Here is a 20,291-nt window from a genome sequence, read left to right as displayed (position 1 = left end):
AAAGTTAATTTTGATTTTATTTCTTTTAAATAAAATAGTTGGAAAATTTCAGTAGTGTTTTATTGTGCTTTAACTTTTCACAGTTACATTCTCTTGATTTTTCAAATTTCATTTTGAATTCCTTTAATTGAAATATAAGAGTTGGATTATTTCAGTAGTTTTTTGTCGTAGTTCACCGTGTCACAGTTACATTTTCTTGATATTTCAAAGTTCATTTTGATTGTTGAAATGAAATAGTTTGAATATTTCAGTAGTGTTTTGTTCTGATTTACAATCTAACATTTACATTCTCTTGATTTTTAAAGGTTCATTTTTTTTTTTATTTCTTTGAAATTAAAGAGTTGGACTATTTCAGTAGTGTCTTGTTGTGCCTTACCTTGTCACTTTTACTTTCTCTTGATTTTTCAATGTTCATTCTGGATTTCTTTAGATGAATTTCAAGTGTTGGATCATTTAAATAATGTTTTGTCTTTGTTTACAATGTCTGGGTTACTTTCTCTTGATGTTATGGTGTTGAAATTCACGAGTTTAACTCTTGCATTATTATTTTGTCGCATTTAAACTTCTTACACATTATTTAGCTTGAAATTTCTAGGTTCAATTTGAGTTTCTTTCGTTGAAATGCAAGAGTTGGAATATTTCAGTAGTGTTTTGTCGTAGTTTACCTTATCACACATACATTTTCTTGATTTTTCAATGTTTATTTTGGATTTCCTTTTGTTGAAATGCAAGAGTTGGAATATTTCAGTATGGTTTTTTGTTAAGATTTACCTTGTAACAGTTACATTCTCTTGATTTTTCAAAGTTCATTTTGAATTTCTTTCATCGAAATAGAGGACTTGTAATATTTCAGCAGTATTTTTAGGAGCTTTACCTTATCACAGTTACATTTTCTTGATTTTTCGAAGTTCATTATTTATGTCCTTCATTGAAATGCAAGACTTTGAATATTTCATTAGTATTGTATTTTGCTTTAATTTGTCAAATGTAAATTCTATTGATTTTTCAAAGATAATTTTGGATTTTTTTCGTTTAAATGCAAGGATTGGAATATTTCATTAGTGGTTTGTCGTGCTTTACCTTGTCACAGTTACATTCTAATGATTTTTCAAAGTTCTTTCTGGATTTCTTTCATTAAAATGCACGAGTTGGAATATTTCTTTAGTGTGTTGTCGTGCTTTACCTTGTCACAGTTACATTCTCTTGATTTTTCAAAGTTCATTTTGAATTTCTTTCATTGAAATGCAAGAGTTGGAATATTTCACTAGTGTTTTGTTGTGGTTTACCTTATCACAGTTACATTCTCTTGATTTTTCAAAGCTCATTTTGGATTTCTTTCTTTGAAATGCAAGAGTTCCAATATTTCAGTAGTGTTTTGTTGTGCTTTACCTTGTTACAGTTACACTCTCTTGATTTTTCAAAGTTAATTGTGTATTTCTTTCATTGAAATGCAAGAGTTTGAATATTTCAGTGGTTTTTTGTCGGGGTTTAACTTGTCACAGTTATATTCTCTTTATTTTTCAAAGCTCATTTTGGATTTCTTTCGTTGAAATGCAAGAGTTGGAATATTTCGGTAGTGTTTTGTTGTGGTTTACCTTGTCACAGTTACATTCTCTTGATTTTTCAAAGTTCATTTTTGAATTTCTTTCAGTATTTTAAGGAAATTTCTGAGAAATTGATTTGCATAATCGAGGGGAATTATTGATTCGCGAAAGGGGAATTAATTTGTTGTTTCTAAGGGGAATTATTGATCCAAGAAAGGGGAATTTATTTGTTGTTTCTAAGGAGAATTATTGATCCATCAAAGGGCAATTTATTTGTTGTGTCTCAGGGGAATTATTGATTCAAGAAAAGAGAATTTATTTGTTGTTTCTAAGGGGAATTATTGATTCACGAAAGGGGAATTAGAAATGACATCACTTGTTTCCTAGGAATTATACGGGAGTCTAAAGAGATAGAAAAATCCTTTTTTAAATACGGCTTCTCTGATCTTTAAGTCAGAGAGATAAATTGATATTCTATCGAAACCATAATAGTGTAGCTAGGAACATCTTAGAGATGAAGAGATTAACGCGGACAAGGGTTTCCTAGGAATTTCAAATGTGACAGTGCAGGGATGCCAAAACAATTGGAACGCGCAAAAATTACTTTTAGGGGATTATTTGGGCGAAACCGTTTGAGACATTATAGAAGATGGTTTTAGAAAATGAATTAGAAGAGGATTTAGGGTGAAACTCTGTGGTCGTTATAATATGAAAGTTCCATTTGATCAATGTTGTGAGGTCCCCTACCCCAACCCCAAAGGGTCCTCCTACCCCAACCTCAAAGGTCCCCCCCCCGAACCCAATGGGCCTCCTGGCCCCCAAATGCCCCCGGGCCCCCAACTTTTTTGCCCCCCATTTTTTAATACTTTTTAATTTGCGAATTTTGAGACACAAAAGGGCCCCATCCCCCAAACTTTTGGCTCCCCTCCCACCATAAGTGTTTCGTCGTGGTTTACCATGTCACAGTTACATTCTCTTGATTTTTCAAAGTTCATTTTGGATTTCTTTCGTTGAAATGCAAGAGTTGGAATATTTCAGTAGTGTTTTGTTGTGGTTTACCTTGTCATAGTTACATTATCTTGTTTTTTTAAAGTTCTTTTTGAAATTCTTTCATTGAAATACAAGAGTTGTAATATTTCAGTAGGTTTTTGTCGTGGTTTACCTTGTCACAGTTACATTCTCTTGATTTTTCAAAGTTCATTTTGTTCGTTGAAATGTAAGTATTTGAAAATTTAAATAGTGTTTTGCTCTGATTTACCATCGCAGAGCTACATCCTCTAGATTTTTCAAAGTTATTTTTGGAATTTCTTTTGTTGATATGAAAGATTTGTAATATTTAAGTGTTGTCTTGTTGGGCTTTTCCATGTCACAAGTTACATTCTCTTGATTGTTTAAAGATTATTTTGGATTTCTTTCGTTGAAATGCAAGAGTTGAAATATTTCAGTACTGTTTTGTCGTGGTTTACCTTGTCACAGTTACATTCTAATGATTTTTCAAAGTTCATTCTGGATTTCTTTCATTGAAATGCAAGAGTTGGAATATTTCGGTAGTGTTTTGTCGTGCTTTACCTTGTCACAGTTACATTCTCTTGATTTTTCAAAGTTCATTTTGAATTTCTTTCATTGAAATGCAAGAGTTGGAATATTTCAGTAGAGTTTTGTCGTGGTTTAGCTTGAAACAGTTACATTCTCTTGATTTTTCATAGATCATTGTTGTTTTCTTTCTTTGAAATGCAAGAGTTCCAATATTTCAGTAGTGTTTTGTTGTGCTTTACCTTGTTTCAGTTACACTCTTTCGATTTTTCATATTTCATTTTTGGATTGCTTTCGTAGAAATGCATAAGTGGGATAATTTCGTTAGTGCTTTATCATGCTTTACCTTGTCGCAGTTACATTCTCTTGATTTTTAAAAGTTCATTTTGAATTGCTTTCTTTGAAATGAAAAAGTTGCTACATTTCAATAGTATTTTGTTGTGCTTTACCATGTAAAAGTTAAACTCTCTTGATTTTTAAAATTTAATTTTTGAATTTATTTGATTGAAATGCAATAGTTGGATTATTTCATTAGCGTTTTGTCGTGGTTTACCTTGTCACAGTTACATTCTCTATATTTTTCAAAGTTGATTTTGTATTTCTTTCGTTGAAATGTAAGAGTTGGAATATTTCAGTAGTGGTTTTTCTTGGTTTTCCTTGTCACAGTTAAATTCTTTTGATTTTTAAAGGATCATTTTGAATTTATTTCTCTGAAATGCAAGAGTTAGAGTATTTCAGTAGTATTTTGTGGTGGTTTACCTACTCACAGTTACATTCTCATGATTGTTGGAAGTTCATTGTGTATTTCTTTCATTGAAATGCAAGAGTGGGAATATTTCTGTAGTGTTTTTTAGTGCTTTACCTTGTCACAGTTACAATCTCTTGATTTTCCAAAGTTAATTCTGAATTTCTTTCGTTGAAATTCAAGAGCTTAAATATTTCAATAGTGTTTTGCCGTGGTTTTCCTTGACACAGTTACATTCTCTTAACTTTTCAATAATCATTTAGGATTTATTTCGTTCAACTGGAAGAGTTGGAAAATTTCAGTATTGTTTTGTTGTTCTTTACATTGTCACAGTTACATTATCTTGATTTTTCAATTTTCATTTTGTATTTATTTCTTTGAAATGAAAGAGTTGGAATATTTAAGTAGTGTTATATAGTGGTTTACATTGTCACAGATACATTATCTTGATTTTTCAAAGTTCATTTTGGATTTATTTCATTTAAATGTAAGAGTTGGAATATTTCAGTAGTGTTTTCTCGTGGTTTACCTTGTCACAGTTACATTCTCTTGATTTTCAAAGATCATTTTGGATTTCTTTAGTTGAAATGCAAGAGTTGGAATATTTCACTAGTGTTTAGTATCTGGGTTGATTTTTTGCAAGTCCAAGAATTTGTCTTTGTTGGTTTGAATGTCTAAAGTGCCTGTCTGTATCTGTTTCTATGTCTGAATCTATTTGTATACATGTCTGGGTTGGTGTTTGGTTAGGTTATTGTAGCTAAGTTAGGTTAGGTTAGCTAGGTTAGGTTAGGTTAGCTAGTAAACATTTCTCCATGTTTAAGTTAGGTTAGCTTATCATGAGCGCTCAATATAAGCTAACCTAACCTAACTTAAACATGGAAAAATGTTTACTAGCTAACCAAACCTAACTTAGCTAACCTAACCTAACTTAGCTAACCTAACCTAACCAAACACCAGCCAAGACATGTAAACAAATTGATTCAGACATAGAAACAGATAAAGACATGCACTTTAGACATTCAAACCAACAAAGACAAATTCTTGGACTCACAAAAACCAACCCAGATACAAAACACTAGTGAAATTTTCCAACACTTGCATTTCAACGAAAGAAATCCAAAATGAAATTTGAAAAATCAAGAAAATGTAACTATGACAGGGTAAACTACGAGAAAACACTACTAATATATTCCAAGTCCTTCATTTCAACGAAATAAATCTAAAATGAATTTTGAAAAATCAAGAGAATGTAAGTGTGACAAGGTAAACCCCGACAAAACATTACTAACATATTCCAACTCTTGTATTTCAGTGAAAGAAATCCAAAATGAACTTTGAAAAATCAAGAGAATTTAACTGTGACAAGGAAAACCAGGACAAAACACTACTGAAATATTTCAACTCTTGCATTTCAACAAAAGAAATCCAAAATGAACTTTGAAAAACCAAGAAAATGTAACTGTGACAAGGTAAAGCACATCAAAACACTACGGAGATATTCTGACTCTTTCATTAAAAAGAAAGAAATCCAACAAGAAAACAGATATATCTTGAGGATGTAACTGATACAAGTTCAGTAAATAACAACAATATTAATGTATTAAATCTCTTTACTTTAAACGGAAGATAACCAAAATAAAAATCGAAACATCAAGATGATAAAGGAGTAACAAGGTAAACCGCGACAAAACACTACTGAAATATTCCAACTCCTGCATTTCAATGAAAGAAAAACAAAGTGATCTTTTGAAAAATCAAGAGAATGTAAGTGTGACAATGTAAACCACAACAAAACACAAAAGAAATATTCCAAGTCTTGCATTTCAACGAAAGAAATCCAAAATGAACTTTGAAAAATCAAGAGAATGTAACTGTGACAAGGTAAACTACAACAAAACACTACTGAAATATTCCAGCTCTTGTATTTCAATGAAAGAAATCCAAAAAGAACTTTGAAGAATCAAGAGAATGTAAGTGCGACAAGGTAAACCACGACAAAACACAACTGAAATATTCCAAGAAAATCTTGCATTTCGAGGAAAACAATCCACAATGAACTATGAAAAATCAAGAGAATGTAACAGTGACAAGGTAAAGCACAACAACATACAATTCAATGGAAGAAATCCAAAATTGACTTATAAAAATCCAGAGAATGTAACTGTGACACGGTAAACCACGACAAAACACTACTGAAGTATTCCAACTCTTGCATTTCAAAAGAAACAAATCCAAAATGAACTTTGAAAAATAAAGAGAATGTAACAGTGACAAAGTAAACCACGACGAAACACTACTGAAATATTCCAACTCTTGCATTTCTACTAAAGAAATCTACAATGAATTTTGAAAAATCAAGAGAATGTAACTGTGACAAGGTAAATCACGACAAAAAAATACTTAAATATTCCAAATCTTGCATTTCTATGAAAGAAATACCAAAACAACTTTGAAAAATCAAGAATATGTAAATCTGACAAGGTAAACCACAACAAAACACTACTGAAATATTCCAACTCTTGCATTTCAAGGAAATAAATTCAAAATGAACACTTAAAAATCAAGAGAATGTAACTGTGACAATGTAAACCACTACAAAACAATACTGAAATATTCCAACTCTTGCATTTCAAGAAATAAATACAAAAAATTAACTTTGAAAAATCAAGAGAATGTAACTGTGACAAGGTAAACCACGAAAAAACACTACTGAAATATTCCATTTCTTGCATTTCAACGAAAAAAATCCAAAATGAACTTTGAAAAATCAAGAGAATATAACTGTGACTAGGTAAAGCACAACAAAACACTACTGAAATATTCCCACTCTTGTATTTTAACGAAAGAAATACAAAATGAACTGTGAAAACTAAATCGAATGTAAGAGTGACTATGTAAACCACTAAAAAACACTACTTAATTATTCCAAATCTTTCTTTTAAACAAAAGAAATTCAAAAATGAAATTTGAAAAATCAAGAGAATGTAACTGTGACAAGGTAAACCAGAAAAAAACACTACTGAAATATTCCAACTCTTGCATTTCAACGAAAGAAATTCAAGAATTAACTTTGAAAAATCAAGAGGATGTAACTGTTACAAGGTAAATCATAACAAAACACTACTGAAATATTCAAACTCTTACATTTCAACGAATGAAATCCAAAATGAACATTGAAAAATCAAGAGAATGTAAGTGTGATGAGGTAAACCACGACAAAACACTACTGAAATATTCCAACTCTTGCATTTCAACTAATGAAATCCAAAATGAACATTGAAAAATCAAGAGAATGTATGTGTGATAAGGTAAACCACGACAAAACACAACTGAAACATTCCAACTCTTGCATTTCAACGAAAGAAATCCAAAATGAACATTGAAAAATCAAGAGAATGTATGTTTGAAAAGGTAAACCACGACCCAACACTACTGAAATGTTTCAAACTCTTGCATTTCAACGAAAGAATATCAAGAGAATGTAACTGTGACAGGGTAAACCACGACAAAACACTATTGAAATATTCCAACTCTTGCATTTCAACGAAAGAAATCCAAAATTAACTTTAAAAAATCAAGAGAATGTATATGTGACAAGGTAAAGCACAACAAGACACTACTGAAATATTCCAAATCTTGCATTTCATAGAAAGAAATTCAAAATGTACTTTGAAAAATTATAAGACTTTAGCAGTGATAAGGTAAACCACAACAAAACACTACTAAAATATTCCAACTCTTGCATTTCAATGAAAGAAATCCAAAATGAACTTTGAAAAATCAAGAGAATTTAACAGTGACAAGGTAAACTATAACAAAACACTACTGAAATGTTCCAACTCTTGCATTTCAATGAAAGTTATCCAGAAATGAACTTTGAAAAATCAAGAGAATGTAACTGTGACAGGGTAAACCATGACAAAACACTATTGAAATATTCCAACTCTTGCATTTCAACGAAAGAAATCAAAAATGAACTTTGAAAAATCAAGAGAATGTAACTGTGACAAGGTAAAGCACAACAAGACACTACTGAAATATTCCAACTCTTGCGTTTCAACGAAAGAAATTCAAAATGAACTTTGAAAAATCAAGAGAATGTAATTGTGACAAAGTAAACCATGACAAAACACTACTGAAATATTCCAACTATTTCATTTCATCGAAAGAAATCCAAAATGAACTTTGAAAAATCAAGAGAATTTAACTGTGACAAATTAAACCACGACAAAACACTATTGAAATAATCCAACTCTTGCATTTCAATGAAAGAAATTCAGAATGAACTTTGAAAAATCAAAAGAATGTAACTGTGACAAGGTTAACCACGACAAAACACTACTGAAATAGTCCAACTCTCGCATTTCAATGAAAAAATTCAAAATTAACTTTGAAAAATCAAGAGAATGTAACTCTGACAAGGTAAGCCACAACGAAACACAACTGAAATATTCCAACTCTCGCATTTCAACGTAATAAATTCAAAATGAACTTTGAAAAATCAAGAGAATGTAACTGTGACAATTTAAACCACGACAAAACACTACTTAAATATTCCAACTCATGCATCTCAACGAAAGTAATTCACATTGAACTTTGAAAAATTATCAGACTGGAACTGTGACAACGTAAACCATGACAAAATACTACTTAAATGTTCCAATTATTTCCTTCCAACGAATGATATCCAAAATGATAATTTAAAATTTAAGAGAGATTAAGAATAAAGAGACAAACTATGACAAAACACTACTTAAATAATCCAACTCGTACATTTCAATGAAAGAAATTCAAAAAGAAATTTGAAAGGTCAATTAAATGTAAATGGGGTAAGTTAAACCACTACAAATCACTACTGAAATATTCCAGCTCCCTCATTTCAATGAAATAAATTAAAAATAAACTTTGGAAAATCAAGAGAGTGTAAATGTGACAAGGCAAAGAATATAGAAACACCAATTAAATCTTAAAAATCTTTAATTTCAACTACATAACTTTAAAATTAAATGTTAAAACTTATGAGAAGGGAAGGTTGAAACTGTAAACCACACCACCCCACGCCGGGGGGGCGGGGCAGCCAAAAGTTGGGGGATGGGGCCCTTTTGTGTTTCAAAATGCGCAAATTAAAAAGTATTAAAAAATGGGGGGCAAAAAAGTTGGGGGCCCTTGGGGCTCTTTGGGGGCCCGGGGGCATTAGGTTTAGGGGGGAGCCTTTGGGGTTGGGGTAGGGGGTCCTTTGGGGTTGGGATAGGGGGACCCTTTGGAGTTGGGGTAGGGGACCTCACAACATTAATCAAATGGAACTTACGTATTATAACGACCACAGAGTTTTACCCTCAATCATCTTCTAATTCATCTTCTATAATATCTCAAACGGTCTCGCCCAAATAATCCCCTAAAAGTAATTCCTGGTTGTTCCTTTTGTTTTGGCATCCCTGCGCTGTCACATTTGAATTTCCTAGGAAACCCTTTCTCGCGTTAATCTCTTCATCTCTAAGATGTTCCTAGCTACACTATTATGGTTTCGATCGAATGTCAATTTATCTCTCTGACTTAAAGATCAGAGAAGCCGTATTTAAAAAAGGACTTTTCTATTTCTTTAGACTCCCGTATAATTCTTAGGAAACAAGTGATGTCATTCCTAATTCCCCTTAAATAATTACCCTTAGAAACAACAAATAAATTCCCCTTTCTTGAATCAATAATTCCCGTTAGAAACAACAAATAAATTGCCCTTTGATGGATCAATAATTCTCCTTAGAAACAACAAATAAATTCCCCTTTCTTGGACCAATAAGTTCCCTTAGAAACAACAAATTAAGTCCCCTGTCGTGAATAAATATGTCCCTTCGATTATGCAAATCAATTTCTCAGAAATTTAGTTCCCCTCTTGTGGATCAATACATTGTCTATATGGTTAGGCATATGCGAACTAAATTGTAGATGGCAGCAGTGGTGCCCGTCCGGGCTGGTACCCCTTTTTCTACTTAAAGGGCACTATTCCTTTGAATTTCCAATCGAATGCGCCCTTTTTCAACTTTCTGTGACAAAGCTTTCAGTAAAAGCCTTATATTCCCCCACGGTATAATTTATAACCCTTGCCCTGAGGAAGTATCATCCTCAAAGACCTAATTTCCATAATTTTCAACTACGTTGAACAAAATTATTATCTCGAAATTTTGATGGGATATGTTTGGATAAATGGTTGGTATGGAAGGGGTGTTAGTTGCCTTCAGATCACTTTCGACTATTAAAAAGGGCACTAGCCAATTCAATTTCTAATCGAATGAGTCCCTTTTGAAGTTTCTACGACAACGCTTTCTATGAAAACCCTATATGCTCCCAGGGCATAACTTAAAACCCTTACCCTGAGAGCTGTGGGGGGTGTCATCCTCAAAGACCTAATTTTCAGAACTATCAACTAAGCTGAACGCAATGGCTATCTCAAAAATTTGATTGGATGTGTTTGGGAAAAGATGGGCGTGAGAAGGCGGTTAGTTGCCCTCTAATCACTTTCGACTGTTAAAAAGGGCAATAGTCCTTTGAATTTCCAATTGAATGAGCCTTTTTTGAAGTTTTTACGACAACACTTTCTTTAAAAATCTTATATGCCCCCAGGGCATAACTTACAACCCTTGTCCCGAGGCTGTGGGGGAGTGACCTCAAAAACTTCATTTCTATCTGGTAATCAACTACGCTGAACAAAATTACTATCTAAAAATTTTGATTGAATGTCTTTGGGGAAATTGTGGAAGGGGTGTTAATTGCCTTCCGATCAATTTCGACTATTATAAAGGGTACTACCCACTCCAATTTCCAATCGAATAAGCCCTTTTCGAAGCTTCTACGACAGCTAAAAGACTGTTAAAAAGGGCAATAGTCCTTTGAATTTCCAATTGAATGAGCCTTTTTTGAAGTTTTTACGACAACACTTTCTTTAAAAATCTTATAGGCCCCCAGGGCATAACTTACAACCCTTGTCCCGAGGCTGTGGGGGAGTGACCTCAAAAACTTCATTTCTATCTGGTAATCAACTACGCTGAACAAAATTACTATCTAAAAATTTTGATTGAATGTCTTTGGGGAAATTGTGGAAGGGGTGTTAATTGCCTTCCGATCAATTTCGACTATTATAAAGGGTACTACCCACTCCAATTTCCAATCGAATAAGCCCTTTTCGAAGCTTCTACGACAGCTCCAACGATAAGAAGTGCCCTGGTATGGAAAAAAATAATACATTGTGCCAACATCGCTCTTTACTTAAGCAGCACGATTGCGCTACCTATGATACATCCAGTGGATTTCAGCCAGGAATTAAAACAGATAACAAACACCTAATCGAGAAAATACTATAGTTCTTTTATAATGAACACAGGTGAACGGTAAATACCAGTAGTAATTACTAATTAAGTCATTAACCTCGGTAATTCATTAATAATATTTAAAAAAAAATATTTTTTGCAGTTTCTAGATAGTTAAATAGGCAAAATTCAACTTATAAGTAAAGGGCAACATTAAGACTTAAAACAAACAGGAACTAAATTAAAACAGTAAATTTAAACTTAAATTAAAAAGGGAATTTTTAGGACAATTGATGAATTATTGTTTTTTCATGCTGATTCCAAGGTTCTAGGTGTTTACATCCCCCAGAGGACAGGCTGTAAATACCCCCCTCCCTGCAAAAACAACCATAGAAAGTAGTCCCCTGCTGAGAATACCCTCCGCGAAAAAAAAACAGAGAAAATACCCCTCTTGTGGAAAATACCCCCTCGGAACATACATTTTTTCTTTGTTTGTTTTTATTATGCTTTCCTTTCTTTTAGTTACCTAATAATTACTATATAGTCATCGATTAACCTCCATCCCTCCCACCACCCCTGCGGCCGTCAATGTTCCAGATATAGTAGCCTACCTATTGCAGTCCCATAATGATAGGCTACTTTAATAAATAAGTGACTCATTTTTCACTGTAAAAAGATTGTATTTAGGGATAGTTCTTACCAAGAAATACAATTATACCACCACCACCCCTGCCCCAAAAATCCCTCTCTCCCTCCGCAGAAAACACCACCAAAAAATACCCCCTCCCCTGTGGAAAACAAGATTTCCCAATTTAAGACTTTAATTTCAGTTTTTTTTTAGTTTCGTTGAAAAATTCCAAGGAACGGGAAAAAGAGCAATTTACACACCAGAAGTTTTATCTTAAAAATTAGAAGAAAAAAAATCCATTTGTGCTGAAAAGATTTCCATGTGACCTGCAATTTTTGGCAGTAGCGAGTCCCAAATTAAAAAAAAAATTGAAGAACAGAAAAATGTAGGCGAACAGTCATCAAAATTAATCTAAAATATATGGCACCAAAAAAAATTAAGGTTTGGCCATCCTTTGAAAAGATGGTTGGCTATGGGAACCAACAAATTCTTATTGTCTAAATTTTATGGACAAAAGCGTTGTCGAATTCTACGAGTTTGTTTTTCTTATCTTCCAAATGTAAAACTACCACAAATTACCATTAATAAATAAACGAAACCTAAAATTAACAGAAATTACAAAAGATGGCTTAGTCATTCTCAAAACGAGCACAAATTAAAAGGAGTATGGCTGACAACAGCCAAGTCTTCTTCTGACCAGAACATAATTTGCACTTTACTTAAAAAGAACAGATAACCATGCATTGTCAGTTTTATATAAATATTCCGATAACTTTTCGTTATAGTCTTAAAACTTCTTTATTTGTTGAAAAGTTTTTTATATTAATTTCCATTAATGTTTTATTGACATAGTCTTTTTCATATAAGAAAGTATCTTATATCTTTTTATTTTTTTTTCTATTAGACTCCTTAGTTTTTACTTTGAAGATGATTTGACAATATTTCAGCTCATTTTTGGTTTAATGAGGCTCTTTAATTTTCTTTAAAAAATTTTCGTTTCCCATTAACAAATACTATCTGAAAGATAAAAAAAACTATACTTGCACAATAGGGGGGGGGGGTACAGTTGAGCGGGTCTGCATAGAAAATGTGCTAGGCATAACTATTCTGCATATTATGAAGAAGAGTTGTTTTCTGACTTCAAACTGTCCGAAAACTTTACCCCTCCCCCTCGCTTATGTGCAAATATAGAGCCCAAATTATATATTTCCTATCTATTCTGTCACTTGTTGGTAATTGTGCATTATATAGTCCTTTCTATATACTGCTAAAAAAGTCAAGTTTGCTTAATGCTAATGCACTAAAATGAAATAGAATGAATATATAATAACTTATAAACAAATTTGGGCTATATATTTGCACATTAGAATTGGGGTGGGGTGGGGGTTAAAGAATGCCATATAATAAATATGTAATCGAGCCTAGGTACCTCCCCCCCCTATACACCCCAAAAACTGCAGTTGTCATATAGTACACGCAATGAAAACTACTCTTTGCATTCCATTTCAAGAGACCGCTATCGAGAAATAACCAGTCTGGGGATTTCGTCTCTCATTAGCATATAGAAAAGACCATATAATGCACCAGTGCCCACTTGTCTTTGTCTTGTCTCGTGCTAAGCTGAAAGAAACTAACGAAGAAACCACTTTGTTCTCGTGTTTTGCAAAGCGAAAACTTGAATGAGTGGCCTATAATGAACAATTACCAAAAAAAAATACCCCTACGGAAGTTAAACTAAAATAAAATTCTTAAATTTGGAAAACCTCATTTTCAACGGGGGGGGGGGCATTTTCTCCGGGGATGTTTTTGGGGAGGGGTATTTTCCGGGGGCCTTTTCCGTGGGGGCTATTTTTCAGGGGGAGGTAAGCATCGGTCACCAATTTTTACACAGCGAATGATAAGAAGTTCAAACTGCAAGAACTCCTGGCAAAAACATCAATTCTTTCAATGTATCATTTTTTCAATTATTAGGAAATAAATATTAATATATAATGTCCACATCCAAAAAAAGCCAAAGAAAACAAAAATTAAACTTACGATTCGGCTTTTAAAACAATACTTCTTATTTAAAAGTTCAATTTCAAAAACCAAATTCCAACTTTCAAATGAACGTTTCGCAATTCCGTCAGACAACTTCAAGCGTAATTCTTGACTAATCTTGCAAAGTTTATCTCGACCACGAATGATGTAAATGTGAAAATGTCATACCATTCGGAATACTGCATTCAGGTCGAAACGTTTTTAACTAAATTCAGTAAAATGATAATTTTGTGAACATATGAAGGACCGTTTGGTTCTCATGCAAAATAACATAGGAGACGAAAATTAACGAACAAGAGACTAGTTAAAAATTATGGTATACATAGTAATATTTGATAGGGGTGACACCGTGATTGGGTGATTTTTGGGGAAATTTCGGGATTCGGGGAAATTTTTTTTTCGGGGAGACACGTAGATTTTCGGGGAAACCCCAAAAATTCTGGGATAGTGGAAGCCCTGCTCTCAAACAAGACTGACAAGACCATATTATTTATTTGTTCAGACATGCACTTCGTATCAAAGGACCTGCCGTAGAAGCTTCAAAAAGGACTCATTCGATTGGAAATTGCAAGGGCTAGTGCCGATCTTAATAGTCAAAAGTGATTGGAGGGCAACTAACACCCCTCTCACGCCCAGCATTTCTCCAAACAAATTCAGTCAACATTTTGAGATTGCCATTTTGCTCAACATAGTTGAAAGATTCGGACCTTTGGTATTTGAGGCTTCCCCCCCCCCCCCCGAGCCCTCAGGGCAAGGGCTGTAAGTTATGGCCTGGGGCCATGGTAGGTTTTTCACAGAAGGTGTTGTAGTAGAAACTTCAAAAAGGCTCATTCAGCACTGACTGACAAGACTATATATTATTTATTTGTTCAGACATGCACTTCGTATCAAAGGACCTGTCGTAGAAGCTTCAAAAAGGACTCATTCGATTGAAAATTGCAAGGGCTAGTGCTGATTTTAATAGTCAAAAGTGATTGGAGGGTAACTAACACCCCTCTCACGCCCAGCATTTCTCCAAACAAATTCAGTCAACATTTTGAGATTGTCATTTTGCTCAACCGAGTTGAAAGATCCAGAAATTATGTCTTTGAGGATTACCTCCCCCCCCCGAACCCTGAGGGCAAGGGTTGTAATCTATGGCCTGGGGCCATGAAAGGTTTTTCATAGAAGGTATTGTCTTCTATGAAAAAGGCTCATTCAATCGAACATTGAGAGGGCTAGTGCCCTTTTTAATAGTCGAAAGTGATTAGAAGGGCAACTCATCCCCCTCCCACGCTCACCCTTCCCCCCGACCCCGCCAATCAAAATTGTGAAATAACTCAGTTGTTAAAAGTTTTGAAATTATAAATTTGACGATGAGCCCCCCTTCCGCCACAGTTCTCAAGGACAAAGGTAGTAATTTATGCCCTGGGGTTACAAAGTTTTTTTTATAGAAAGTGTGGTAAAAAAACTTTAAAACAGCTCATTTAAATTGAAATCGAGAGGTGTAGCATTAATAAACAAAAGTGGTCAGAGGGTGAATGGCCCCTTCCTCCCCACGCCCACCATTTCCCCGAACACTTCCGATCAATATTTTGATGCAGCCATTTTGTTTAACGTTGTTGAAAGGTTCTAGAAATTATGTCTTTGAGGATGACTCCCCCCACAGCCCTCAGGGCTCAAAGGTTGTAAGTCATGCCCTTGGAGCATATGAGGTTCTTATAGAAAGTTTGATCGTAAAACTTCTAAAAGGCTCTTTCGATTGAAAATTGAAAGGGCAAGCACGTTTTTAAATAGTCGAAAGTGATTGGAGAGCAACTATATGCCCAAACAAATCCAATCAAAATTTTGATTTAGCCATTTTATTAGATATTGTTGAAAGAACTGGAAATTATGTCTTTAAGGATGACCTCACCCCCCCCCCCCCTCACAGTCCTCAAGGGCAAAAGCTTTAATTTATGCTCAGGCAGCATATAAGGTTTTTATAGAAACTGTTGTTGTAGAAACTTCAAAATGGCACATTTGATTGGAAATTGAGAAGGCTAGTGCCCTTATTAATAGTCAAAGGTGATCAGAGGGCAAATTCCCCCCCCCCTTGTCACGCCCATCATTTCCCCAAATACTTTTCTTCAACATTTGGATATAACCATTTTTGTTTAACGTAGTTGAAATGTCTGGAAATTATGCCTTGAGGATGACAAATTCCTCAGCCCTGAGGGAAAGGGTTGTAAGTTATGCACTGGGGGTAAATAAGCTTTTAATGAAAGCGTGGTCATATAAACTTCGGAAGGGGCTCATTAGATTGGCAATCAGAAGTTGTAGTACTCTTTTTAGAGTCAGGGTAATCACACACACACTCCATCAGTTCAGTTCAGTTCAGTTCAATATGGGTTTTAATTCAAAAAAAATATATATAAAAATACACTTAACTTAGTTCCTTGTGCATTGATGCACGTTTGGGCCCGTAATAATTGCACACTCTAAATACAGCGTGGCCTCTTGTCCTCTTCAGTTTCCACCCCGAACTGTACCTAATAGAAATACCTGAGATAGCCATTTTATTCAAAACAGTCTAAATATCATATAACGGGGCTTTTGGGGTTGAAAGAAGCCCCAGAGCCAAGCCAAGGGTTGTAAGTTATGACCAGGGGTGTTTTAAGGTTTTTATTCAAGGGATGGCTGTATAAGCTTTACAGGAGGCTCATTTGGTTAAAAATTTCTAGCTCCCTCTTAATAGTTAAAAGTAATGGAGGGCATTTAGCCCCCTCCCTTTTTCCGACAACCCTTCTTCATCAAACGAATCTGATTGAAATTGTGTGGTAGCAACTTTGCTCAAGACCTTCCAAAGAGCTGAAATAATACCTCTAGGGTTCATACACCCCCTAGTACTCTGGGCTCAGTATTTTAAGTTATGGCCTTGGGTTATATAAGGTTTTTAGAATGGATGGCCGCATAAAATTTACATGGGGGTTATTTGATTTTAAATTGAAAGTTATAGTGCCCTTTTTAAGAGTGAAAGTGGTTTAAGTTCCCCCCCCCCCGTGCCAACCATTTTTAAAAAGACATGCAATCAAAATTTGGATACAGAAATATTATTCATTATAGTTGAAGAGTCCAGAAGTTATGCTTTTCAGGAAGACATCCTCACCCCCATAGGTCTCATGGCTATGCCGCAGGGCATTTAAGGTTTTTATGGAAGGGATTGTTGTTCAATTTTAGAAGATGCTCAATTGGTTGGAAATTGGAAATTCTAGTTCCTTTTTAACTCTCTTTTCCCCAAACACATGTGATTGAAATTAGGAGATAGCGATGTTCTTAAAAATAGTTTAAAGAACATATTATAATGTATCTATGGGTGAAACAGCCCCCCAGAGCCCTGGGGATAGAGTTGTAAATTATGTCATGCGGGCATATAAGGTTTTAATGGAATGGTCAGTCGTAAAAACTTCAGATGGGGCTTATTGATTTGAAATTGGAAGGTATGGTGTCCTTTTTAAGAGTAAAAGTGATTCGAGAGCAATCAGCCCCCCACCCCTTTCGATGCTCCTCATTTTCCTTATCATCTCCAATGAAAATTTAGAGATAACAATTTTATTCATCGTAGTTGAAGGTCTCATAAATTATGTCTTTGAGGAGGATACCTCCCACCCCTACATCTCTCAGGGAAAGGCCTGTAAGTTGTACCCTGGGGTCATATAAGTTTCTTATTGAAAGAGGGGTCGTATATGCTTTGGACGGGACTCATTGAATCGGTAGTCAGAAGTTTTAATGTCCTTATTAAGAGTCAAAGATATCAGAAGGGCGCTACCCCCCACACTTACACACATACAAACACATCGTGTTTTCCCGATATGTATTCAATAGATATTTTGAGACAGTCCTTTTATTCAAAATAGCCCAAATATTATATAACAAGAATTTTGAGGTTGATAGAAACCCCCAGAGCTTTTGGGCGATGGTTGTAGTTTTTTCACCTGGGGCATTTAAGACTCTTATCAAAGGAATCGTTGTATAAACTTTAGAGGTTGCCCAATTTGTTGAAATTGGAAGTTCTTGTTCTGTTATAAGAGTCAACACTGATGGAGAGCAATTAGCCTCCCCCCCCCCTGTCCAACTGCTCCTCTTTTTACCAAATGTATCTCTTTGAAATTGTGCGATGGGAATTTTATATAAAATAGTTCAAAGAACATCCAACAATGCCTCCAGGGTTGGCACAAGCCCCCCCCTGTCAGAGCCCAAGGGTACACTCGTGAAGTTATTCCCGGGCGGGCTAAAATGTTTTTTTGGTCTGGGTGTTCGCATTAAATTTAGATGGATTTCTTTTGATTTTAAATTAGAAGTTACACTGCCCTTTTTACGCGTCAAAGTCATTTGAGGGAACAGCCCAGGCATACAATTTCCTTTAACAAACATCCAGACCCGGGGCGTAGGCAGCATAGGGTCTAGGGGGGGAGTCGATTGTGTGTGGGAGGGGGAGATGAAGTTATGTCCGCATGGGCGTACGTAGCTTCTTGCCGAGGGGAGGGGGCAGTCACTTCTGTGATGAAGGGCGGGGGGGGAGCTGAAGTTATATTGGCAGTTCACAAAACCTTACATTGCCAGCAAGTTATATCATGCTTATGAAATCCTTATTAATAAGAAATCACCAAAAATCATAAATCATCAATATGCCTCAGCATTAATCTACTTGGATTACAGCTAAATCTTTCCAAGACATTATAGATGATTGCTTCTTGTTTGACTTTTATTCTGTCTCGATGTATACTCGATGTATCTGTCTCGATCATAATTCTATATATATATATATATATATATATATATATATCTCTCTCTCTCTCTCTCTCTCTCTCTCTCTCTCTCTCTCTCTCTCTCTCTCTCTCTCTCTCTCTCTCTCTATATATATATATATATATATATATATATATATATATATATATATATATATATATATATATATATATATATATATATATATATATATATATATATATATATATATATATATATATATATATATATATATATATATATATATATATATATATATATATATATATATATATATATATATATATATATATATATATATATATATATATATATATATATATATATATATATATATATATATATATATATATATATATATATATATATATATATATATATATATATATATATATATATATATATATATATATATATATATATATATATATATATATATATATATATATATATATATATATATATATATATGTATATATATGTATTGGAATCAACCCATGTGTTGCATATGACATCCGTCTTTTCTTCTGGCGAAAGGAAAGCATTACCTCCAACATAATTACCAATATAATTTTTTTCATAAGGGTAATATCTGGTGTCATTGCATGGATTAGATGTAACAACCAAGTCTTTAAAGGATTTTGATGTTGATGGAACAATTTCAGGTGCTGATGGAGCAATAGGGTTTAATTAATTTTGTAGAATTAAAATCACTTTCACTACTACTATCGTGGTCTTTTTTCCTTTTAAAGCCAGAAGTATCTAAACTAAGAAGAAGAGAATCATCAAAACAGTCATCTTTCAGCGAATTCAGCACTAGGATACAATATTACCAGGAGTTTTATTTTAAAATCGTGAAAAATAAACTTAGATTTGACTGCATTTATCTGTTTTCAAATAGTCTATACATGAAAGTTAAACACAACCACTGACATTTACCGAAGATATTAATAGGCAAAATAAATAAGGTTAAGTTAGATTAGATTAGCTAGATGGCTCTTGGGTATTTGTTTTAACAACGATTTTCAAGACTAGGAGAATAGACATATCTAACTTTTTCAACAAACACTTTTTTTTGCAAAGATGCCATACTAGGTGAGCAATAAAACACTCCAAAAACAATACCAGTTACAGATCTCAGAAGTTTTTTTGGTCAAATCATAATCCAAATCATTTCATCATTGTCATCAATCTGAGGCCGGTAAAAGGTAAATTATCTTAATATTACGTTGATTTTGTTTTTATACTTTTTTTTATTTTGTGGTGTTATTTATTGAAATCTAAAACTATGTTTTGTAATAAGATTTAATTTTTTGGAAAATTTAATTTATTTGAGTTTAATTTTGGTAACATTTCTTTTTTTTTAGGTACAATAGATGGCTACTTCAACCGTGTGAACAATTGACTGGGTTTTAGTTAGAAAACAACTTTTTATTATTTGATTGTCTGAATTTATTAAAAGATTCAAGATTGATTTATTCAAAAACAGCTATCTTCGTCTCTATAGTCTGTCGGCAGGTATACATTTACAATGACAGTATTACCCATTTTAACAACAAAGGAATGATCAGATTTTGCGAACAGTTCGGAGTTAGTATGAGTTGAAAGGTCCGGACTTCATATCTTTGAGGATACAAAGATATTCCTCAGGCGCAAATGCCCACCACAGCCCTCAGAGCAAGTATTGTAAGTTATGCCCTGGGGGCATATGAGATTTATATAGAAATGGTGAT

At 33.8% G+C, this 20,291-nt stretch overlaps 1 protein-coding gene across 1 annotated transcript in view; it reads left to right on the top strand.

Moving 5' to 3' along the window:
* The window catches only part of LOC148950484 (uncharacterized), a 49,363-nt gene extending 29,318 nt beyond the window's left edge, over positions 1–20,045 (top strand). The window contains exon 4 of the mRNA XM_089092436.1: positions 19,926–20,045. Within this exon, the coding sequence (XP_088948562.1) occupies positions 19,926–19,934 (9 nt within the window). The 3' untranslated portion in view covers positions 19,935–20,045. The remainder of the gene's footprint in view (positions 1–19,925) is intronic.
* Positions 20,046–20,291: the final 246 nt, after the last annotated feature.

The sequence above is a fragment of the Artemia sp. Qi Xiang Cuo genome, chromosome 7 (assembly GCF_049724085.1).
Source record: "Artemia sp. Qi Xiang Cuo chromosome 7, ASM4972408v1, whole genome shotgun sequence".
In the NCBI taxonomy this organism is placed as follows: Eukaryota; Metazoa; Arthropoda; class Branchiopoda; order Anostraca; family Artemiidae; genus Artemia; species Artemia sp. Qi Xiang Cuo.
This window is presented reverse-complemented; position numbering and strand designations above follow the sequence as displayed.